Raw genomic sequence first — 26,136 nt, forward strand, 5'->3', positions numbered from 1 at the left:
CTGAATTTGCCCTTCTGTTAAAAAAGTAAACTGAATTTCCCTTTTGGGGTTTAAGTGCAAGCTGCAAACTTGTCTTTAAAAGTGCACTTTGTAGTCTCAGGGGAGTGAAAGTTGTTTAAATTAACTTAAGGCTGCAGTAATTTCACAAAACATATTTACATTAATTAATTTATATCATATCTTTCACGATATGCAGTGCAACTGTATCAGTCACAGCTTTGCAGCGGGTGGCTTTCCTCTCACATGGGACAGTAATTCCACTAATGTCGGCTGCTTTTTTAGTGGCTGTTTGTGGGCTGACACGGGCTTGTGTGAAGCCCAAAGGGAGCAACTTGAGAAGAAATTTGAGCTGCATAAAAAAAAATCGATCTTAAGCACAAACTTGAATTCATCGATAAAATCAATTTATTGCCCAGACTTAGCCCTAATACCTAATACACACACACACACACACACACACACACACACACACACAGACACAGACACAGACACACACAAACGCTGACTTATTTATATTGCATTATGAAACGAACATACTTATGTCAACCCAAAACATGATCTTTTTCCTAAACCTAACCAAGTAGTTTTGCTGCTTAAACTTAACTGGAACCAAATCACAACATTGACCATGTGTTACAGTGTGTTTCAGATGTGTGTCACATACACTGTCAGAAAAAAAGGGTACAGTTCCTTAAGGTACAACTTCTGGTGATGTACTGTCAAAGGGTCATGACTGATCCTTACAGGACTAATATTTACCTTTTCTTGGTTGAAAAGGTACAAATAAGTTCCAAACTAAGAAAGGACTATTCATGCTGCACTAGCAACATTTTCAGCAGATAATCTTTCTGCTCACATGTTCGGTGGATGTACTATGTTATTTAACACAAACAAAATTTGCCGCTTTTGCATGGACACATACACAGAAATTAAAGAAAAATACAATGAGGATGATTTTGTATTGAGAAGCCCAGAGGCACACGAGTATCATTTGAAATGTATTGAAAACACAAAGCATAAAGTAACATATGGAGTAAATGGTCTTTCTCCATTAAATGAGCTAAAGTACTAAGATGTGACAAAAGCATTTCAACCTGACATCATGCACGACTTATTAGAAGGAGTCATTCCACTTATAGTAAAACTTATTGTGTGCCAAGCACACAAAGAGAAACACAAACAAAGGAGATTTATGATGAACTACAGCAACTAGTGATTGGTCAAAATGATTAATAAAAACAGACCAGTACATTTTTCAGAACAATTATTGCAAATCTCTGGAATTGCAGGGTCTACCACTCAGAAATGAAGCAAAAACATTTTCATGTGGACTAAAGTGTTTTTAAAAGCATACACACTGTTATGGTTCCAAGCTAAAATTATTCAATACATCACAACATATGCCTTCAACTGCAAAGCTTCCTAAAAAACATGAAGAGCCAATGCACTGAAATCCTGTGGAAACAAAGCCAAAATTTAGTAAGTAATAAACAGCGCTTTTATTATAAATATTCAAGTACAAAAAATACAAAAAAAGTGTAACATTATGAAAATAAAGAATTGCACTTCTGTCATTCAACATTGTAGTCTCCTTCTAATAAATAGCAGTTAAACCAAAAAAAAAAAAAAAGTAACAACGCAAACATATTTTTCAGAGTATGTCAGTGACCTGGGGCCTCATGTACAAAGACTTGCGTGGATTTCCTACTGAAACATGGCGTACGCTCAAATCCAGAAAACGTCGTACGCACAAAAAAATCCTGATGCATGAATCTGGGCGCACGCACGAATCCAAGCACATTCCCTTTGTACATCCCAATCAGCGTGGAATTGAGCGCACATGTTGGAGTACCCGACCACTCCCTGTCCACGCCCCCATTTAAATACGCAAATCATATTTAAATAAGCCCTGCACCTGAGATTCCCCTCTCTGCACGATCAGAAAATAAGAAACAAAAGATGAGTAAGACGGGATTTTAAGCTTCCATTCATTAAGTTTATACACTTATACAGATCACACACTATTGTTGCAAATTAGTGCAGAAGTGCGCCGGGGAGAAGGTGAGGCAGATAAGTCTTTACGCACGGGGTTATTAACATGAGTACGTTGCGCACAGTGACAAATAGGGGCTTGTTAGAAAGATCTGAAACTGTAGTTTAACCAGCAAAACACAGCAAGTCACTAACTCTAACCGCTGTAATGATGCGGTGAAGACGGGATATGATTTGGGGGCGCACATGCTCAATGCGCATCACAGGGACTAATATTAGGACAATTACACGACAAATTTATTTACCAAGAAGCCACCCATCGCGCACAGTGCCAGCTTGTAGTCTGTTCCCAACCATGCTGTTACTCAGAATGCGTGAATCGTGCGTTGAACCAGGCCACCTCGCCACAATGTTGGTTAACTGCATTTGCGCATCACATATGATCTGTACATTGATGGAATGAAAGTGTTTCCTGTTCACGTATACAAATTCATCATGTGACGGCGCTTTTATAGCAATGTGTGTGCAGTCGATAGCTCCGATTACATTAGGAAAACCGGCTCTCGCTGCAAATTGCGCTTTAATGTTGACCTGTTCAGCTGCATGGTATGGGAATTTGATATATCTGGCTGACATGCGGATAATTCCGTCCCATACGGCTGGCATGGCTCGGCTGAGGGTCGACTGGCACAGTCCCGATCGGTCGGCCAGCTCCCTCTGGAATGCCCCGGTTGCCAGGAACCCCAGTGTGGTCAGCACCTGTATGGGCACAGGCAGCGCATGGCTCCTGGCTGTGTTGCGCTCCAAGGCCGGCCGCAGCTCTGCGCACAGTTCCACGAGGATTGCCCTCGGGAACCTAAAGCGGCTGATGAGCCAGTCGTCATCGTGTGCCAGTACATCGTCTCTGTCTCGAAACACACGCTCTCTTCTAATTGCACCATTTGCAATGTCCTCTAATGCTGCTAAAGCTGCCATTGTTTTCAGCGGTACTTTTTGCACCACTTTGCGCACGCTTTTATATCCACTCATGTAATTGGAGACACGTATGTTTGTGTGTGTGTGTGTTAATTGTTCACTGGTGTTAATTGTTCATGTGTCTCTGATGTGCACATCATTAAGTCATCATTCAGAGGACGGATTGGTTACACGTGTTTATTTTATGTTTCCCAGGATCACCTCTGAGTGTCGCCAAAGTATCAACGGCTGTAGAAACGTACGTACGCCAGCTATGAAGTTGGCGTGAGGCACCGCACATTTCCACGGTCATTTCACTCTTGATACATCTGAACTTTGCCGTGAGAAAGAGCGTACGCCACGTTTTTGTGCGTACGCACCCTTTGTACATGAGGCCCCTGGTGAGGCCTCTGTTTTAGGAGGTGTTGGTGGAGCCCTGCAGATACACAGATGCGCTCAAACAAATCCCCATCCCAGAAAACCTCTGTACCCAGTTCTAGAAACCGTCAAAGGAAGAGGTCACTACAAGACAAGACATCGTATCTGGCATACAACTCAAGACGGGGTGACGATTCTCACACGTCTTCCCAGGCATCCCCAACACCAGTTACCAAAGCTGCAGTATACAAGATATCTGTAACATCTGAAAGAGAGTGAGGACATCATCATTTAACAAAATAATTATTGTCTTCCTTTTTTCTGTCCTACAGATTTTATTGAATCTAGTCTGGAAATTCACAGATGGAGATGAGGAGTATGACCTGTAAACTGTGTTTTTTGGGCATGCAGTTAAAGTAAAGTGTTTGAGTAGTACATTACATTTAGCAGTAATTGAGTAATTTAACTGTATAACAGCTTTGTGGCAATATTACTGCAGTTACTACTTGCAGTTACTATGTGCAGTTATGTGTTACCACCTGATAGATTTAGACCCTCCGACATTTTAACGCCTTGTTGGACTTCTGCAGTTTTTTGGGTGAAAGTAATGCAAAAGTGGTGTTATGCATTACTCTGCACAGGAAGTAATATTGTAAAGAAACTTCCCTTTAAAATGACAGTTACTTGTAACATATACTGCATTATATTTTGGACGTTACTTGCTCAACACTGCTTGTGACTATTAACTATTAATCATATTTGATTGTATTTTTTTCTTTTCCAATGTTCTTATGGATACAGTGCACATTATATTGTCAATAAATTCTTTATTTTTACCTGATTGAGATGATTTTTTTGTCTTGACATTAGGGATCATGTACAGATGGAGGTAAAATAAAATTATTTCATGTAGTAACAATCAACTTTTATGACAAGAAGAAAAACGTACTCTTCCTCTGCTCCCCTCAGAAGTCCACAGTCTGCTCTGTGTGTGCTGTGGATGTTTTGTCAGTTTTGTCAGTCATGCATGATGGAAGACTTGTGTCTTGATTCATTCTTCGTACAACCTATTGGTGAAAAAAGAAAAACTATTTTTGAAATGAACAGTTTTAGTTAAGAATGAATACAGATAATTTCTCATTATTTTGTGTAACAGGATTGATAATTATACTGTTGGAAAAAAAACATGCTCTCTGATCTACCAGATATTACTGTCCTCTTAAAATGAATATAGTTTGTAAGGGGTTTACAGTGTTCAAAAAGAATTTCAGAATGCTTTCTGTTATAGATATTAACCCTCACTGACTCCCCAAAAATAACATTGCCAACTTTGATAACTGGTAAATTCCACAAAGTGTGTGAAAGATAATAATGTCTTTACAACAAAAATTTTCAAGTAACAAGTTATCCACTGCAGTCTAAATAACAGAGTTGTTATGCTCAATCGACAATATTCCAAACCAGGGCTCTGTAAAGCCAGATTTTTCTCTGTAAATGTAGCTTACACATTCTTACAAATCAGTCTACTTCAGCAGGCGTTCAGTGCACTCCTGCATGAGAATCAGCGGCGGTGCAGAAACACAGTTTATAGTTGTTTGTCAACAGCAGAGGAAACATTTTATCAGCAACTTTACCTTTGGTATTTCTTTTACACTTTACTGGGCATCTTAGCGCATTTTCCACAGGTGCACCTTGTAACAATGGAGTACATTAGCAACTAAGTAAAAGCGGAGCGCGAGTTAAAGAAAAAATCCACCATATGTTTCAACAGTAACTCTGATAACTGTTTACTCACCATGCAAAGAGGGTTTGCAGAAGTCTCTGTTGCGGAGGTTCGCGCTGTAAACTTTCATCATCCGGACCGGATTCAGGATCTAACATGTAACGCTGTGTCTGCAAGGACGCCATGTTCGAGTAACAACAACAAACTAGTTAGTTTGTCTGTTTGCAAACAGAGCTTCCACATTGACAGAGGCGGGGGTGGGTGTGCTAGTCTGCAGACCGCAGACCGCCTCGGCACCAACATCTGACCCCCCTCACATTTAGTAGGTTGCCGCCGATGTACCGCTCATGTACCCCTGACTGCACTCCTCTCCTCCTCTTCGACGTCGGTGAAATAAATAATGGAAGTATGTTTGACTTCAATGATATTTTTCATATTATTGTAGGCGTAGCGTTAGTTGATGTGAATTAGCTGCACATGAGTGAATGTTATCTGTAAACAAACCCTTAACGGCTTCACAGCTAACATTCGGTGCTACTTGTGTGAATTAATTGCCTGAGCTCACGTAATTTTAAAACTAATGTTTAAATACATACAAAAGGGTGTACAGCCAAACAGCATTAGTTCACGTGCAAGTGGGTGCTATGTAGCTATTGTAATTATACATGTGGGGCACAAGTGTGCGTGCATCCGGGCGTGCGCACACGCTCTTTCAGAATCAGAATCAGAATCAGAAAAGATTTATTGCCAGGTATAGTTAACACAATACGAGGAATTTGTACTGGTGGGTTGGTGCAACATAAATATAGAAAAAGAAAACAGATAAAATAGAAGATACAAATATAAAATATAAAATATAAAAAGTACGAGTCTTACAGTGCAAAACAAAACAAGTAACACAAGTAACAGTGTAACAGTGCAAGAAACAGAACCATGGAATTAAAGTATATACAAGAATGTTTGGAGTGCAAGATATATATTGATATTTACATTGAAATTCACATTTATACAGGTTTGAGTGCAACTTTATGGTGTGGATGTGCCGCATGACCAGCAGCAGTGTCGGTGATGTGCATTAATGAACACATTAATGTAACGTACAGTCTATGAGGAGAGTGTGTCAGTGGGGGACCTGGGCCTTGTTTATGAGGCCGGTGGCAGACGGGAAGAAACTGTTCTTGTGGCGTGAGGTTCTGGTCTTGATGGACCGAAGCCTCCTGCCAGAGGGGAGTGATTGAAAGAGTTTGTGTCCAGGGTGGGAGGGATCGGCCACAATCTTACCTGCACGCCTCAGAGTCCTGGAGGCGTACAGGTCCTGGAGGGAAGGCAGACTGCAGCCGATGACCTCAGCAGAACAGATGATACGCTGCAGCCTGCGCTTGTCCTTGGCAGTAGCTGCAGCGTACCAGATGGTGATGGAGGAGGTGAGGATGGACTCGATGATGGAGGTGTAGAAGTGCACCATCATCTTCACTGGCAGGTTTAACTTCCTCAGCTGCCGCAGGAAGTACATCCTCTGTTGGGCTTTTTTGGTCAGAGAGCTGATGTTCAGCTCCCACTTGAGGTCCTGGGTGATGATGGTGCCCAGGAAGCAGAAGGACTCCACCGTGACCACTGGAGAGTCTCTCAGGGTGATGGGGGTGAGTGGGGCTGTGTTCCTTCTGGAGTCTACTATCATCTCCACTGTCTTTAGAGCGTTGAGCTCCAGATTGTTCAAGCTGCACCAGGACACCAGACGGTCATCAGAGATGAGCCCAATGAGGGTCCGCGAACTTCAGGAGCTTGACAGACTGGTGACTGGAGGTGCAGCTGTTGGTGTACAGGGAGAATAGCAGAGGGGAAAGAACACAGCCCTGAGGGGATCCAGTGCTGATAGTCCGGGAGTCAGAGATGTGTTTTCCCAGCTTTACATGCTGCCTCCTGTCAGACAGGAAGTCTGTGATCCACCTGCAAGTGGAGTCTGGCACGTTCAGCTGGGAGAGTTTGTCCTGCAGGAGAGCTGGGATGATTGTGTTGAAGGCAGAGCTGAAATCCACAAACAGGATTCTGGCATAGCATCCTGGGGAGTCCAGGTGCTGGAGGATGAAATGCAAGGCCAGGTTAACTGCATCATCTACAGACCTGTTGGCTCTGTAGGCAAACTGTAGGGGGTCCAGGTGTGAGTCAGTAATGCCTTTGATGTGTGGAAGCATGAGGCGCTCAAATGACTTCATAACCACAGAGGTCAAGGCGATGGGTTTGTAGTCATTGAGTCCTGTTGTCCTCAGCTTCTTGGGAACAGGGATGATTGTGGAGGCCTTGAAGCAGGCCGGTACGTGGCATGTCTCCAGTGAGGTGTTGAAAATGTCTGTGAACACTGGAGACAGCTGATCAGCACAGTGCTTCAGGGTGGATGGAGAGACAGAGTCCGGCCCACTTGCTTTGCGGGGGTTCTGCCTCTTGAACAGTCTGTTGACATCCTTCTCCTGGATGGAGAAAGGTGTCACTGGGGGGGAGGGGGAGGATGAGTTGGGAGCTTCTGAGGTGGGCAGCTGTGGTGAAGCTCCTGCTGAGATGGGGGAGGTGCAGGTGGAGGGTTGAGGCTGGTCAGAGGTGTGATGGGGGATGGAGTCAGGACTGTCCCATTGTCTTTCAAATCTACAGTAAAACTCATTCAGGCTTTCACACACCTGCACTAATAATACAGTACATGTGGTGGAATATTCACTATAACGATAGGTAATACTAAGTTATTGAAAGAGCCTTATCAGAGTACAAGAATGAAATTGAATGCACATTCGTTATTTTTTGGCTTTTTAGTCATCATATCTATCATGTTTATACTTTGTTATGTACAGAGACACATTACAGTTCTTCTTAGGGATGAGAACCCCAAATCAAAACATAACACCAGAAGTGACCTGCAAACTTGTCCCTTCTGCAGCAGGATATCAAGTGGACAACCATATAAAGGGGCATGCTTCAGTGAGGCACAGAGGTACTTTTGAAATGTACTTTTTTATCAAAAACACTATGAAATAACACCCTCCTGCCCTTTTCTCTCCTTGTCTCCTCTGTTTGTTAACTCAAACAGCTTTCATATTTCATAATGAATAAATATAGGGCTTTTTTTTAATTTGCCATTTATCCCTCATTTATAGTGCAATGTATTTCATTTACATTTATAATGTTTTACTTTACTGTTATATCTCTTTCAGAGTTCACAATCATTAAGTGTGGCTTGAGTTGTTGAAAGACAACACACTTTCATTGCTGCTATTGCACGGCAACAATTATCAACAGGGCTCAATTTCTCAAGCACCTGATGGACCATGATCATGAATCCTCAGAGGCCCCTAAGCAGGCCACAGTGGCCCCTCAAGACCCCCCAGAGGCCCCTATGCAGGCCACCATGGCCCCTGAAGGCCCTCCAGAGGACCCTAAGCAGGCCACCATGGCCCCTCAAGACCCCCCAGAGGACCCTAAGCAGGCCCCTAAGAAGGCCACCATGGCCCCTCAAGACCTCCCAAAGGCCCTTAAGCAGGTTACACTGGCCCCTCAAGACCCCCCTGAGGACCACCATGAGCAACCAATAACCTCACCTGGTAAACCAAGAAAAGTTACTGTATCTTGTCCACACTGCCAGCTACAGTTAAATAGGAAAAATTTCAAAAGACATTTACAAAGAAAGCATACACATTGCTTTGAAACTGTTACCAAAGACAGATTTTTGGCTTGTAAGTGTGTTGATCCAAAAAACAGGGTGTTTGCTGTTGAAAAAACATTTTGGGGTCCAGCAACACCCATACATGTTGTGAAAAATACGTGGCGGCCCACACCGAAATTGATGTGTGAGGTCGAACAATGTTGTCTCAATGCTGACTTTGCTGTGAGGTTGAGGATGCTCCCTTTTGAATGTCAGCATATACGCTCATTAATGTACTGCCCACGTGCAGACAAGCTCGCAGTGCAATGGTTGAAAATAAATGGTTTGGAGAGAAACGCAAAGCCAGTCTCCTTTAGCGTCAACAGGAGGCAAATGCTGCGGGCGTGCCCCTGTCTGTCCAGCCTTCTGTTGGTGGCCCATCAACAAAATTTCACATCTCGGTGTACGAGCCAAAGGTGTCTTACTATAGTAGGCTTGGAAGGGTTGTGACAGCATACGATAGTAAGCAGAACAGCTGGCATTGTCCTTGTTTTAAGACAAGGCACACTTGCATACATAAAGCAATAGGAAAATGGCACCTCTTTGTAACACAAAGGCAGCTGTTTAAGAGAGTGAAAAGCACAGAAGAAAAAACTATTTCATAACAGCCCACCATAGACAAAAGGGACACAAGTGAAATGAATGAAGGGAATTATCCACCTAATGATCAAGGAGTAGCACGGATGCTGAACTACCTCATTAAACATAAAAAGCTACCTGCTGAGTGATTTGGCTGTTTGATTGATTGAGCCTATTCAGATCCTTAAGATCATACAGTAGGTTTTCCACACACTGAATAGAAACGAAATCTACTATAGTCTTAAAAGTAATGCATGCAATTTTGACACCTTTGGTTCAATTCTTTTTTTAGGCATATCAACCTACAGCAAGTCACACCTGGACTGCGGTATGATCTACAGATAACAGGAATGGGATGAAGGTCTCCACAACTTTGATGACCACTTGATCCTGTCTCTGCACGCCTGACAATAACGAATGCATTACAGGTGAGATTGTATAAATTTGAAAATAGGTCGTTCTTACTGAAATATTTGGGCTACTATATGAAACAAATGCATGCACGCTAACACACACACACACACACACGCACACGCACACACACACACACACACACACACACACACACACACACAAAAGAGCTGGTTTGTCCACAGCCTGATCAGACAAGATAATGTCATTTTAACCAGCAAAGAAATGTGACAAGAAGTATGTGTTTTGGATTAGGGCTGAACGATTTCAGAAAAAGATCTGATTTTTCTGGCAGATATTGCTATTTCAATTCAATTCACGATTTTCTTTAAATCAAGCTTTAGTGCAATATTTACCATGTACAGAAACATTTACAAACACAAAAGAAAATTACATCATACCATCAAAACATTCAAAGCTGTTACTCTCATGCAAGGATGAAAACTAAAGGCAAGAATTGTTTCCAAATGTATTTAATAACAAGAAACATGCATGTACATTCTTTGAAGTCTTTTACCAATGACAGTTATTACAACTGAAGAACTAAAAGAATCATTGTTGACTGTCTTAACTTTAAAAAAGTAGTGCAAAAAATCCTTAATTGTGTTAAGTTAAAAAAAAAGTTAAATAAAATACAAAAATACAAAAGTGGTGACCAGGTGACATGTCTTCTTGTCTTCAGACAGAACCTGAGACAATGTCTTGCTCTGCTCCAACACCCTCCCAATAATTTTTTGCCTTGAGACCCATCTTGTTGGACACTGTTATCAGTTGTAAATTTAATTCTTGATGTGCCTTTTTCAGTGCTGTCTTCTTTTTCCAGCTATGAAGACGCCAACCATCTGTTGCATCATCTTTAACAGCATTTCCGGACAAAAAAAGGACAAGAACATACACATTAAATGAGCATTAAAGGCTGAAAATGTAATGATAATAATGGTAAACTTTGCAAGGCAGATTTATTTAGCAAGAAAACAAAGTAAACCCAAGAAATCCATATTATAAATAGTAAGGAAATCAATAATCAAAAGCACATAACACATTATTCACCATCTAATATATTTTGATAAATAATGTGTTATTTATTACTCAAATAAGGTAATTTAAAAAAAAATAATATTTTTTTTTAGGAGAAAACTACTGACCATACTGAAGACAATATGCACACATCATCACATTAAATCCGTATAAATACATATATTAATAAACAAACACACTTACCAATTGCAAGATGCAGCTTGTGTCCAAAACACTGAAGTCTGGTCTAGTCATTAAGCTCCATAGCTTTGATGACGTTTGCTGCATTGTCCGTTGTGATGCATGTCTGGTCCTCTTCTTTCAGACCCCGGTTTGATAGACACTCTCTCAATCCCAAGGCAATATTCTCTCCGGTGTGGTCAGTGGGAAAGTATGCTGTCTGTAGGCGGCGACTTTTCAACTCAAAGTTGTCATTTATGAAATGCAGAGTCAATCTAATGTACCATTCGGTCGTTCTGCTTGACCACATATCAGTAGTTGTGATGTAATACGCCACGTTTTTCAGCTCTGTTTCCACTTTTTCTCTACACTCCGTGTACAGCTGTGGGATGTTAACCTGATTGAAGTAGGTGCCAGAGGGAATCGCATGTCTTTTGTCAAGCGTGCGGAGGAGGTTTTTAAATCCCTCTTTGGTGACCATGTTAACAGGCGCCGTGTCCTTGGCAATGTGGTGCGTTATGGCAGTCGTTATCTCCCGGTGTCCTCAGCTGCTCTGTCATATGGAGTGATACTTGCAAAAGATGCTGTCATTGTAGTCTGTTTGCTACTATGGGCCTGAGCATCACTTTCACTGCACGTGTGCATGGTGATTTGTCAAGTGCCGGTATAAAATAGTTGTGTTTCCGCTGCATGTTGCAACTTTAGAGTGACAGGTTTTACATAGTACCCATTTCTGGTGAACCTCTGCAGCCTCAAACCCGAAATATTCCCAAATGATCAACGTGCTGTTTGTCTTGAGTATTAAATCCCTTACCTCCGCTTCGAGTTCCGCCATTTCCAAACATGTTAACGTTATTACCAGAGCCCTGGAAAGTGAAAGTTTTTCTCTTTCCAGGGCTCAGGTTACAAAGCACGAGGAGCAGGTTAATACTGATTGGTTAGCATGACCTGCGCGTGAGTAGATGCCGCTTCTCATTGGTGAGCTTGGCAGGATGGTAGGGAGACGGCATGTATGTGTAAAATAGTTGACACAACAGATCCTGGGTTAGTCAGGAGCACTGCAAAAAAAATGCTGCTTTGGCGATCACATGATCGCGTTGTCTGAAATTGTGATTTCGATCAGTGACGATATATGGGATGCTGTTGCCACAGAAATGATAAGTCGGGGTTTCATTCCATGTAAGTCATGCTGAAACATGCTTTTGAGAACAAAAATGTTATAGGAATATATGTGTGTTAACATGAAGCAAATTTGATATTTGATGAGTGATTTTTTTGTGTTCTTTCCTATAGTATGATGACAATGAGCAGACAGACTTCACCAGTCTTCATAAGTTCACGGCAAACAGAGCACGCTGGGGTCAGGAGTGTCAGAGCACGCAAAAACAACAGGCGACGCTCAGTAATTGTACATGTCTATTAAGTGTGCTAATTATTAAAAAGTGCAGCTCTTTATTTATTTTTTCTTTCCCTAGTTAATGGAAGTTTTGGATAAAACCAAAGATCCAACTGAACACGTAGCATTTGTGGACAATGTTGTCCTCACTCGATCTGACTTGTGGAGTCTGGGATTAGCTGAGGACATGGATGAACAGTAAGAATAGAGAACATGCTGTTTTTACACTAAGGAAGCTTATTGATTATGCACATGTTTATTTAATCATTTACACATTTTTATTACCCATGTGTCTGTATTCTGGCAGATCCTGAACATCTGTCTCAAAATTATCGAGAAGATAGAGATGCTTTTGTAAAATATGTTAATAAGATGGAATCAATACATATAATCTGTTTTTTACAATAAGAGATCTATTACATCTGTGGTAGGGAGTGGCTGGAGTGTTTGCTGCAAACAGCTTTGTTACTGCAACTTGGTTTCCACCAGTGTCCTTGAACCCCATAAATCACCTGCTGGTAATTTCTTTAATGAATCTGCTAAAAAGTCGTTTTTGAATCAACAGAAGTACTCAAATATTATATTAAACTGTTTTCCTTTCCCAGGAGAATGCAGCAACTCTGCAGTGGAGTCTGCTTCCAGTTTGGATACCTAGACACTGGTGTATATAGTTATGGCTTTTCTGTTTGCTATGTGTCTTTAACCATTACCTCCAGTTTTCTGTAAAAGGCCAACAACTGTCAAGTCATACAATTGCAAATTGTGTAAAATATGTCTGTTCATAGTCAAACACCTTTAACAGATAATGAAACCACAGGCAAGGGAGATTTTCTTTCTAGATCCCCTCTGTGGCACTGGCTGGAGAGATGAAAGTCGAACCCAAGCATTCAGGTTTTTAGGGAACCCTGTTTCATCCCATCTGGACGGTGGTAGTTCTGTTTTAGACCACCAATCCATTTTTTTCTAATCTATGGCTCTGTTTTATATAAACTAAAATATTTTTGCACATACATGTATGAGACATTTTCCTGGACAATGCTTTAAACAGATGGAAACAGAACCATAGATAAAAATTGAATTTATATTTATTTTCTGGGGCAGTTCTATTTGAGCCCTTTATGACTAAAAATCTTTTGACCCATAAGAGTTCCTTGCAACATTTTATGCCATTTCATTTTTTATTTTCGTGGCATTTTGGCTCTGTTGAATGCATATAGCAGAAATTTGGCAAAGGATGTCAACTGTACTTTAGATGTCCTTCTCACATACATTGTGTTCACAGAGGTATCGCTCAGACCTTGTCCCCTGGACCTTGGAGTACTTTTGGTGTGGATGAGGTTCAGGTAAGATATTTCTTTAAATTACTCCTATAAACTGTACCACTTGATCATCATTCTTTCAAAAATTTTACCTTGTTCATACCACAGGGTCTACCAAAGCAAGGTTTCTCCAACAACTGTGGGGTGTTTGTTTTGATGGTAAGATGCTGGCTGTTCAGTATATTATACTGGCCCTATTTTGTGTTTAAAAGTTATTTAAGTTATTATTCCTGCACTTGCAGCATTTAAAGCAAACTATTGTTGCCAATACTGCTTGTTTATTCTAGACAATGTGAGACCTATTTAGTAAAGTTTTTACACTACATACACAGTTCTTTACCTACTATTTTTTTTTAACTTACAGTATGCACTTTACATGGTGATGGAGGCACAATGTGATTTCAGCAAGGCAACAGACACAAAAGAGAATACAGGTACGTTGTCACAATGACTGGGATAGTCTTAAACCAATGTTTTTAGACTTAAATAGACACAATACTTCAGGACAGCACTCTCATAAATTAATGTTTTTGAAAACTTTTTTAAAAAAATCCCTGTGCACAGCACAGCACCGCCATCTGGTGCAGGTCAAAAATGTCGATGAACAGGCCCTCACACCCCCCACACAAGTCGGGGTACTGGCAGGACTTCCTGACGCGATTGTTCATTTCAGTCAAGGTCAGAAAATACATGCAGAAAGTTTGGAGCCTTGAGTGAGATATTTTACATAGTGTGGTACATCTCGCGGCCACTAGGTGGCACTGGAGGCCAAACAAAATTTATGTCATCTTGGTGTGCATCACTTGTAGACCAAACCGTTGAAATTTCATGTAAATCAAGGTAAATTAAGGTGTAACCTCATGTTACAAGGTATACTTCCTGTTGCCAGTAGGTGGTGCAGTATCATAGTTAATTGACATATCAATGTGTTCAGGGCTGAAGCCTGATCACACCTGTGAAATTTGGGGCTAATTGGTTGATGCAAAGACAAGTTACAACAACTTCTGTTTGGTGGTGAATACTGCATCACCATGACAACACCTTTCAAAGAAACCCTATAATCTTGACAGGGAGGCGTCATCAAGGCCTTAAGGCCATTCTTACCAAGCTTGAGCTAGTGGTGAACCTGTAGGAGATTCAGGTCAAAATAGAAAGCACATGTTTTTCTTTTGCCAGTAGGTGGCGCTATAACAATAACACAATTTTGCATTTATCAAGCATGAGTAGTTTGGGGCATATTGGACAATGTATGGATGAATTACAACAACTTCCTGTTTCATGTCAAGGCATTGAATTTTGGTGCCCGGTCTCACCCACCACTGTGACGAAAACAAATTTCTTTTTTTAACTTTTGATGTCAGACATCTTAAGGTGGCACCCACACAATCTGAAGTCAGTTACAAAAAAATCTGTAAGAGAAGTTCATCAAAACGTAAAATATGTCAGTTCCATGTAATTTCCTGTTGCCAGTAGTGGGGGCTATAAGTAATGGGTAACAGTTGTCATGTAGATGTGTTCAGGACCGGACTGTCATCCAACATGTGAAGTTTGGTGCAGACTGGACCATGTCCCTCTGAGTTCTAAAAACACATTGTTGCATGACTTTAAAAACTATTGTGTTAAATAGCCACCATAAGGTACAAAGTGCTTGTCACTGAGGCAGTACCCTCTTAAAGCCAAATTTGTACTATTTTCAAGGGTATATTTTTGTCCTAGAGCATTTAGGTCCATTTCTGTCCCCAGGGGTACATATTTGCCCCCACAGGATGCAAACTGTGAGTACAAATATGTACCCCTATACAGGGGTACAATGGGTGTACCTTTGAGGGTACTGCCCCAGTGACGAACTGTTGGACCCCTAAAGGAACGGATTTTGCACATTATCTCTGACAATCCCTGTGTGTGGCTATAAGACACAGAGGGCAGTGACAGAGTGTTGGTATTTGACAAGCTGGGAGTAAGAACAGGCAGGACATGAATGTCTCATCACCAAAACCTTCAGTATATCCCAGTTAACCCTAGAATGCCTGCCTGGAGCCACTCCTCTACATGACAATAAGCAGGTGTGTTATGATCAGTCCTGACTGGACTCTCGCGCACAACCTGCTGCTGCTCTGGTGATTTCAAACAACAGAAAAAACAGAAAAGGCATCAAACTCTAGCCCTCAAGAAGTTTGTATGACAGCACCCATTATCAACATCGAAAAGTAAGCACAAAACTGAATACGGCCTGTCCCTGGCTCAGGTCAGGTTTCAATTGTGACTACAGCTCAGAGTGGTGAGATTGGGATCACAGTTCTTTAGATGTCTGGCAGATTAGTAAATCAATATCAATATCTAAAATGACAGCTGATCTGCTCAGACAGGCCCGTCAACACAGAGCGGCTGCTGATGGAAATGTTTCCTGCGCTCATCATGTTCCTCAAATCTGATGCTTTTCTTTGTTCCTCTCATATAAATTCCAAAATGTCAAGTTCCAAACAATCAGATCAAATACAGTTTGTCTCTTGTTAAGAAGCAAGAGAAAACCATTTGCATTTATGAATTCAACACTCCAGCTGAAACACTGTGAGACATGTTGGGCCTCCTTAGAGTGCGGCAGGTCACAGAGGATCGATTCCAGCGGAAGGTTAACAAGAGTTCACCGATCAGCTGACACTGCTGCTCGCTGCAGCCATGAAGGGCCAGACCTATGAGAGTCCAAATGTGAACCAGAAACACCACAAGTGGGATTTCTCTAAAGATTTGAAATTTACCACAGCACTTCAAAAACATAGAGCAATCAAAGTGCCTCATATAATTTTTATATCTCATCCATCTATCCATTTATTTATTTTCTGAACTGATTATTCTGAAGGGGGTTCTGGGGATCTGAATATCCCAGCAAACACTGGAATAAACCCTTGACAGGTCACCAGGTCCATGGCAGAAGCTTTTCTCTTCACATCTGATCATAAGCTTGTTGGCAGTGCCTTCAGTGTGCTTGCTCCCACCATGTTGCTCAACAACGCTTACCTCACCTAGCAACGACATCTCGCGAGATCTTGTACCATGAAATGTCGCGCAAAATGCTGATCACGCGAGACTAACAGGGTTGAGACTGAAGGCTGTTAGCGGCTGTACCATACAGCCATGGCAGAAAACACAGTTACATTAAAAGATCAATTTTGGGATTTTATGAACGGATATTGGACCATTTAAAGGAAAATCGATTAAACAGATTTTTTTTTAACCCAGCCCTAGTCAGCAGTCATTCAGTGCAAAGTCAACTTCAGCTGCTACATGTAGCTGACTCTGAATGTTTCCACACTGAGGTGTTCATGGCAGCTGACACAACATTAGTGGCCACGTATTTTCTGTCTTTTTTTGTTGTTGTGTTTTTTTGTACCATTTTAAACGGTCAAAATTGTATTTCATCGAGAGATGCACACACTGATTAATTGGGCAGAAGTTCCTTGTTTGTTATTTATTTGTTATGATCCCCATTGGCTGTGCCCTAAAGCACAGTTTATCTTTCTGGCATCCACATTTAAAAACATGCATTAAACATTTCTGTCCACACAAAGTTAAACAATTATAGACTTACAATAAACATGACTGTCAACACATAGTAACGCCTTTAAAATCATACATTAAAAAAAAAAACATGAAATATGCTATGTAATGAACGGTCAACTTTTACATTAGTAATGCCATTCTGTGTCTGAGTGCACTTGTGTGTGTGTACACACTCTGACACAGCAGGTGTTGGTATGGATGTAGCATGTAGATAGTTTGCAATCCGCCAAAACACACAAACAACTAGACAAAACCATGCATGCTCAAGCCCCCAAGGCTTGCCCAAGATGTGTGCCAGGCTCTGGTGCAAATTTTACATAGTGGCCAAAAGTGGAATCACAGCATCTGGGTCAGCGATGCACACTGGCCCACACAGACTTCTCCATTGACTTATATCGTTAAATTTTTTTTAACCTCAAAACTCCCGGGAAACAACATAACATTTAGAAAGTCTAAAAGAGCCGCAAGATTACATTTTTTAGACCGCCATTCAAGCTAGTGAGGCGCTTACCCAGAAGCCAGTCATGTGCCGGCAGAAGTTACCCACTTGACCAAGCTCAGCTGCCGTGACTCTCTAGTGCCTTTACAACTCTACATGCTGACTGTACAAGTTGTCATCCATAAGAAGAGAAAAAGACCAGCTGTTAAGTGGAGTCTTTTTCTTTTTTTATTTCCACAATGCATTTAAAAAGCAAGGACAAGCTCCCTAACCAGTGACGTAACCTTAGTTATGTTATTATAATTTCAGTGACCGCGGCACACACAAACACATTCTCATCCCAACTCGTCACATGGTGCCGCTCTGTCAGTGACATTCCACATGTTCTTGTGACGTTTTAGGTATCCTTGTGCATCAGCTGTTAAGCACACTTAACGCCTGGTAGAAACTCAAATTCAGCAAGTGCAGAACCTGGCACCGGGGCCCACAGCGGGGTGGGGCTAATGTGTGTAACAGCAGCAACAGAAAGTTTGCTGATCTGGTGGGGAGTATGTGCTGGACTGGCTGAAGCTGAGCTGCTTTTTGAGCAGCTGAAGGTCCATACCCTGGACTGTACACCAATGTCTGCTTTAACATTTTGACAGTTTTTCTTCAATCTTTTTTGACTATGGTAGTTTCAGCATAACAGAATATACACATTAAATTAGTTTATTTCATAGATACCAATATATAAGAGTTTATATTAGAGCAGACTGATAACTGACTGTCATGAACAGATCCTTTTGGACTATCTGTGTGAAGAATCATCAGTGCTTCAGCACCAGAAAAAAAATAGCAGCTTTTATGTTTTGTTGTTTATTTCTTATGGTCATGTGATTTTAACCACCAGCCAGTTAAACTGTAGTATTGTTGCTATGGTTACATGAAACCAAATATAGACCCAAAAAGGTGATCACGACTTTAACTGCATTACTTTACATATTTACATCAGTTTAGTTGTTTACAGTTCTGTAGAGCAGGGGGGTATTCCAGAAAGCAGGTTATGTGAAAACTTTGAGTATGTTAACCCTGAGATGAGGGAAACTCTGTGTTATCCATTTCAGAAAGTTAAGTCAAATTCTGAGTCAATCACCATGGTAACTGACTTTGTGAACATTACCTGCTCCCTGGCAGATTTTCTAGAAGAAACACTGAGTTTCTACCTGTCTCTTCCCACCTGAAGCGAGCTGTCACACATGGATTGTCCATATTCGATCGATATCGAAGCAATTATTATGCAGTGCCTTACATCTGGAGAGGATTTTCAGATCTCTATGGATAAAATAAGGAAAAAAATAAAATATAAAATGTATATATTAAAAACCATAGAGTAAAACATATCTCCAACAATAAATTAAATTTAAAAAGCATCCAAAAAGCTAAAATACTATCATACAATAAAAGACAGTAAACAAAATCAATAATCAGATATCAGTTAGATAAATAAAAGTACCATCCCCACATATGCACGATAATCTAATACACAATCATCATAGTAATTCTCAGTCCCATGAAGACAGTTAATATTGTGTTGACAGTGTGTGCTTTATATCAATATTAAATGATAATTTACTCAGCAGAAAATTAGGCGAGAAGACATGTATGTGTTAAAACAGCATTCTGTCTGAGGTTCAAATGACTACATGTTGAAATAGCAACTGAATGAATATTTACTTTGTTTAATGTCAAATGTGAATAAAACCAAAGTGAGTTTGGCCTATAATCATGGCTGAGTGAAACATGTTTTACCTTTCTGACTGACGTTTTTATATATTTCATTTTCAGTTGCTTCAAAGTGCATTTTCCCCCTGTGAGATTGCACCTAAATGAAAATCAAAATGTAGTCTATTCAATCCACCAATTTTTCAACTGTATGCTACGATTTTATTAAAGTGTGGTTAATGTTAAGGCAACGAACACATGCATTCAAAATTACGCACTGACACAAATGACAAGGAACAGCGATTTTCTACCAATGCCGCTTTTCTCTCCTTAGCTGCTGTAACTGTGTTACTTTTCTTTCTAAATATGGGCTCATATTCGCCGTAGGCAGCAGGAGAACCTCTAGTTCCAATGGGGCAAAGTAGCTTGGTTTCTGTTTCCATGTCTAATCGAGGAATCGGGGCTCCATTAATGATAGCTTTTTACTGAGGTCGCGCACGAGCTGAATTCAAGGTGAACATACTCAGAGTTGATTGAACTTATTCAAATCAGCTGTTCTGGAACTGCATACTCAGAGTTTCCCATCTCAGAGTAAATTGACTCAGAGTTCAGGGTAAGACTCAGAGTTTGTTGAACCTCCTCTCTGGAATACCCCCAGTACAATGATGGATAACACCTGATATTATATAGCAGTGTAGTTTACTTAACCTGTCATTGTGTAGTGTAGTACAATATTTTCTATCAGTCTTAGTGCAGGGTTATAGCAGCAGAGATGTGCAACAGAGCAGTGCTGGACAAGCTACTGTATGTGTGTGTGTGTGTGTGTGTGTGTGTGTGTGTGTGTGTGTGTGTGTGTGTGTGTGTGTGTGCGTGTGTGTGCGTTCGTGTGCGCGTGAATCCCAGAACAACAACAGCTCAGCCCCACTGTCACTCAATCATTCATATAATACAACAAACATGACGACAAACGAGCTTCTCACGCACGTTTCAGTAAAAGATGATTGAAGAGAGATCAAATCTGTGTTCTAAATGCCCTTCTGTAGACATGTGATGAGGCAAGAAGCGTCTGTGCTGAGAAATGACGATGGAAATGACGATGGAAATGACGATGGAAATGACGATGGATGACACAGTTATTCTCCCTCACCCTCACAGCTGGACGCAGACCAACAGAAGCTCCGAATCAGTTAACAAACGGCATGATCTGAATGATGGTGAGCACAACTGCTCACTGCTCGCTAATCACTCCCACTGATGATGTCGTTTTCCAACCATTCCATTATTCCAAATGTGAGTTTGTTACTGTCACCGTCTGAACACAGGCCAGAAGAAGAATCACCGCTCTCACCGCCACTTCTCCGTTATTGCCCTTTATGGGCTTACATTCCTGGAATGACATGTATTTGACACAGCTGCTCCCTCACCAGCAGCATCTCCGTTATATATTCTATGATGTCATAACATCAGCATCACATAGGCAAGCTAAGCAGATTTTTTATTTGATTATAAAAACCTAAAATGCTGTGCAAACATTCTCTCATTTCATCCATTTCAGATGATGACAGACACTCTGTTGGTCCCCTTCATGTGTTCGCACAGTGAATGCAACATATTGGACTGCATGGGTGTTAGCTGTTCCAAGGAATTATGGCCAAATATTCTATTTAGAACCACGAAGCACAAGCAGCCTGATGACGTCTGTCTATCTGTACCTGTTTCAGCACTATTGACAGCGCCGCACCAACACTCTGGAGTGTCAATAATCAGCACAGACGCATCTGAAACCAACAAGAAAAAATCCTTCCTAACATGCTTATTTGTGTTAAACAGCCAACAAAACATCCCTCAGCCTCCTCTCCCCTGCTTGTTTCTCCACTCCTCGTGTCTCGGGCAGTTCTATGTGCTTGAACCACTGTACTTGACAAATGACTCCAGCCTGCTTAGGGTTCAGCTGACTGGCTGGTTTGAGGAAATTCATCAGACCTGATTATCTTTCTGTCACTTTTCCAGTTTCCTCCTTGCTGCTGAGAGTAGGCTATCTTCATTTAAACCGCAGTTTCAGGTCACAACATCAGCTCTCTCTGTCTCTCTCTGTCTCTCTCTGTCCCTCCCTCCCTCATAGTGACACAGGAGGTGACAGATCGAATTAAATAGGTTCCGGACCTGGGAACCTGGGAGGTGCCAGAACATGTTCTGGCAGGATCCGGCACAAGTTTAGCCCTTGGTACAACAAATAATAGAACTATACATTGTTTACTATGCCAATGATATTGTCTCCTTTGGTGCTCATGGTCTTAGTAAAATTAACTGAATGATTGAATCATAGAGAAATTTACCAAGCTAACATTGTTAGCACCATGTCTATATTGACAAAAACTTTAAAAATGTATACATATTGTCTGTGTGATTTAAGCAGCTCCCTAACATTAGCTCCAGCAGGTAGTCAACAACCTTATTTTACACATCCAAAGAACCTCCATAAAAGTGAACTGCATGGCAAACAGAACAGGTCTCTAATTTGGGACGGGCCTTTATTTGTCAAAATGTGTAGTCACACTGGGGAAGTAAACCAAATCATAAAAAATGCCATAGTATAGTATGTCATCAAAAATGATTTTAAAAAAACCATAGTATAGTTTGTCGACCTTAAATCATTTTTAAAAAATGCCTTAGTAAACTATGTTGTCCAAAAATCTAAAAATAGCATGTCTTACAAAACTACAACACAAAAAACACGATAGTATAGTATGTCATCAAAAATGGTTTAAAAAAACATTGTAGTATAGTATGTCTTCCAAAACTCATAAAACACGCCATTGTAAAAGGAAAAAAACACGCAAAATGCCACAGTATGTTGCATGCAGTAGCATGTTGTCCAACAATCATAAAAAACTCCAGTGTAGAATGTCATTCAAATATCATAAAAAACACCACAGTTTGTCATCCAAAAATAGTGGGAAATGCAGTATTCAATGATTTATTGCTAGTGTATAAAAATTATCCAGGAGATACATAACCTTTAAAAAATACCCAATTAGATGATTCTCCCATAGCACTCAGTCAAATATCCTTCTGCTAAAAAAATAGATACTTTTATACATAAATCACCAATAGAAATAATTGTTTCATTCACTCATATTTTTTTTCCTTTGCTGCTTGTAAGCACGTCCTTTTCACCACGCTCTGAAATTCATTCAATCAACATCACACTCAGTGAAAGTAAAAGAGGCTCTAATTAACTGCATGTACCTCTGTGAACATTAAGTAAGTGCAGTAAACAGACTTTCTGCAGGGTGTTGGGAAACAAAACTCACTTTTGCATTTTTACAGTTATGTGGGCATTTGTGGACATTAAAGGAAGATGAGAGTGGCGGCATCTGTTGTGGAGATAACGGAGCATGATTGGCTTGTCCTTGAAGCGGATAAGAAACAGCTACAGCTCGTACTTGATGCTTCTAGACTTTTCATTTGATGCTGTTTGTACTTGGTGTAACTTGTGTGTGACTTTCTCTGCTGTCTAACTGTTGTGCCTCACTGCATGCCGAGCGGTTCATGTCCTGGGTAGCATGCATTAATAATGAGCTGTGTTCAAAAGTAGAAAGCGACAAAGGAGGGGAGTACAAAGGGAGATTTTTTTTTTCTATTGTTTTCATTTTCATTATATTCTAGAGCAAAACTGTTACTTAAAAAGAACCTGCTCACATTTCTAAAGAGATATCACAAAGGATGAATCAAAAGAACTTTTCAGTTCACCTTCAACGTATGCTGTCCTCAGAGAGAGTCACTCTCTCAATGTCAGCATCTAAAACCTACTTCTGACATAATACAAGCACAGAATGAAATGAAGAATTCAGCTGCTGTAACAGCTACATGTTGTATAATGTCTGGATTCTGTAGTTGGGCTGTAATTTTGAGGAAAAGTGATGCTTTCCATGATTTATCCCAGCGCGATCATTCATTCACGCCAACAGAGCGGTAGCAGAAATATTAGCAGTGTTGACAGTCAGTTCTCGCTCAGGGTTTATTCAGCCCTTCCAGGATTGCATGATGTTACAATCGCAACTATTCATGCAAATTCAGCCAATCCACCAGAATTCTGCACGACCTTGCAATTTTGTCCAATCACCACAAATTTAACCCTATGAAAACCGACCTCTGGCGGTTTGCATGATCCTATTTAAACAAATCTTAAATAAGAACCATAAATAAATCATTCATTTTTTTTAGCAGACAGGTCAGGATTCTGTCTTCCCTGTCATCACATCATGTTACCTTACATTATATGCCCTGCAAAGGTAGTATTGTAATATAATCTCTAACTTAACTTTGTAACGGCTGTAGGAGATCGTAGTTTCCATAAACCTGTATATCTCGCCATAAAAATTAAGAAATAATAATAATAACCGGAGCATCCATTGTTTTTCCAGCTGAAAGCGAAGGCTTGAAGGCTTCTGTCTCTCATATATACACTTCATGACCTTATGTTAAATTACATGCAGTAAAAGGTAGTATTTTCTGTAATTATGGCAGCATTTTCCCTGGAAATTCTCACTGACAGCCGTGGGGCATTGTTATTTTCAAATCATATATCTATCTATCTATATATAATCTATCTCTCTATCTATATATATATATATATATATATTTATATATCCATTTATCCCATTAAAGCACACTGGTGGCACCAGAGGAATAAATCAATTATAAAACCACCTTTGCACTTTGCTCATAAAAATAAGCATGGCTCAAAACACAAGTGATGTACATAGTTCATACAACTTATGGAGTGTTAGGAAGAATTATGTTTCTAAATATCCAATATGTTTTTTTTTTATTTTGTTAAATTTGTTGAACATTTTTTTAAAAGATTTTTGTATCGCTTGTATCGTATCGCTCCTTCATTTGTTTTATTTTACGACAATATTGGCATCATATCATGATGTGATCCCATGTTACTGTAACTTTAAAAAAAAACTAAAAACTTACACACTCACTGATGGAACAGCCATCAGGAGAAATACGGGTATCAGTATCTTGCCCAAGCTTGACATGTTAACTTGGAGAAGCTGGGTATCGAACGACATAACCTTCTAGTTAGTGAACAACCTGCTCTAACTCATGAGTCACAGCCGCCACAATGCACTGCTGTGCTCCTACTGTAGTCACCAAACACTGCAGTAACGTACTCCCAGTAAGTCATTTCCATGAAGAATTATTTCAAGGAATTGTCTGATTTAACTCGTAACGTCACATCATGGAAGCTCCTCTGTTTCACTGTGACTCAATCAATGATTTACAGCCCAAAGGGAACACTTTTCAAAAGCCTCTGAATGTGGGGAAGAAACTGAACGGGACTGAACAACTGGTCTATTGCACAGATGTGTGATTCAATTCCCTGACCACTAGATGGTGACAGAATTCAATTTTTTGGTAAAAGCACTGTGTTTGACATTTTCTTAAGTGTGCAGGAAATAGTCATCAACTGCAAAAACAAAGAAATACAGCTGGTTTATTTCCAATGGCTGGATTACCTGCTAACATCATTGCTGTGTAGTTTGACCTCAGTTAAACAAGGATGAAAGCACCCAGCATTTCTGTCTTCATGAGACATAACTTACCTCGCCTGCCAGTGAAGTGTACAACTTCCTTCGCTCCTTTCTACTGAGTCGTTTTGGAGGCATGTTGACTTCCTCTGATTGGTATGTACTGCAAAAGAAAAAACAGACAGGTCAGAACAGACAGAGTGTTAACGTAACAGGCAGAGATGGTTGGGAAGGAAAGGAGGGACAACAAAGATTCTGAGCTGACTTCAAACCCCACACACCATGGTGTGTCTGTGTCCACTAAAATTCCATTAAACCAGCTGCTAACATCTATTCTATTTTGCATAGGTTGTATAAAAAGTCAATTGTGTAGGATTTAAGGGGATATACTGGCTGAAATGGAATATAATATAATCAGTTTGTCTTCTTTAGTGTATGATCAACTGGAAATTCAACAAAAAAAAAATTTGGCGTCGAGGATCAAGGATCAAGACATCAGTGCAACTAAAGCCCAGGACACAGGCGCAGCCACAGACAGGACCACAGCCATGACCACGATCCAGGCGCAGCCACGATCGGAGAGGAAACGAGGGCAAAACCACTCCGCAGAAGAAGCCGAGTTAGTGTTATGCAGTAACAGAACATGAGTGTTTCAGAGGAAGAGAGTGAGAGAAGTAACAAGGGGCTCAGTGTATCACAGGAAGTCCCCCAGCAGACTTAACTTATGTCAGGCTAACTAGGGGCTGGCCCAAGGCAAGCCTGAGCCAGCCCTAACCTTAGAATGAGCCATTCATAACTACATTGGGAGAAAGTCCTTGTGTAAAGAGATCGCCATGTTGCACCGCCATGTTTGTACAATAACCCAGAGGGGACAAACCAAACACTGGCTTCAGATAGGGACATTTTTATTTTTGTGTCAGCCACCAAAGATAGGAGCCTGCGGTATCTGTAAAACACTGATTTGGAATATCAAACTTTTTTATCCAGTGTTCAGGGTTCATGTACAGTTTTACCATAAATTCCCATGACTTTGAGGCATATTTTAAAAACTATACATTCTCTGAAAGTACCATCAATACACCTTATCATTTTTATTATTACGTAATAGCTTTTAAAATATACTATTTAAAAAAGGATTAGAACTGACTAGATATAACTTAGGGACTGTTCCTCATTTATGACAAGATAGGGGGTGGTGCAAAAAAGGGGGAGGCATGTCAAATGATTTTTTGAAGCACTGGGGAAGGACAAACAACTTTAA

General features: G+C 40.5%; 1 protein-coding gene across 1 annotated transcript in view; it reads right to left on the minus strand.

Annotated features, from left to right (window-relative positions):
- LOC121960829 (phospholipid phosphatase-related protein type 5-like) overlaps positions 1–25,013 on the minus strand; it is a 165,536-nt gene extending 140,523 nt beyond the window's left edge. Inside the window, exon 1 of the mRNA XM_042510702.1 lies at positions 24,951–25,013. Coding sequence (XP_042366636.1) covers positions 24,951–25,013 — 63 coding nt within the window. The remainder of the gene's footprint in view (positions 1–24,950) is intronic.
- Between the last annotated feature and the right edge of the window lie 1,123 nt (positions 25,014–26,136).

The sequence above is a fragment of the Plectropomus leopardus genome, chromosome 21, assembly GCF_008729295.1.
Source record: "Plectropomus leopardus isolate mb chromosome 21, YSFRI_Pleo_2.0, whole genome shotgun sequence".
NCBI lineage: Eukaryota > Metazoa > Chordata > Actinopteri > Perciformes > Serranidae > Plectropomus > Plectropomus leopardus.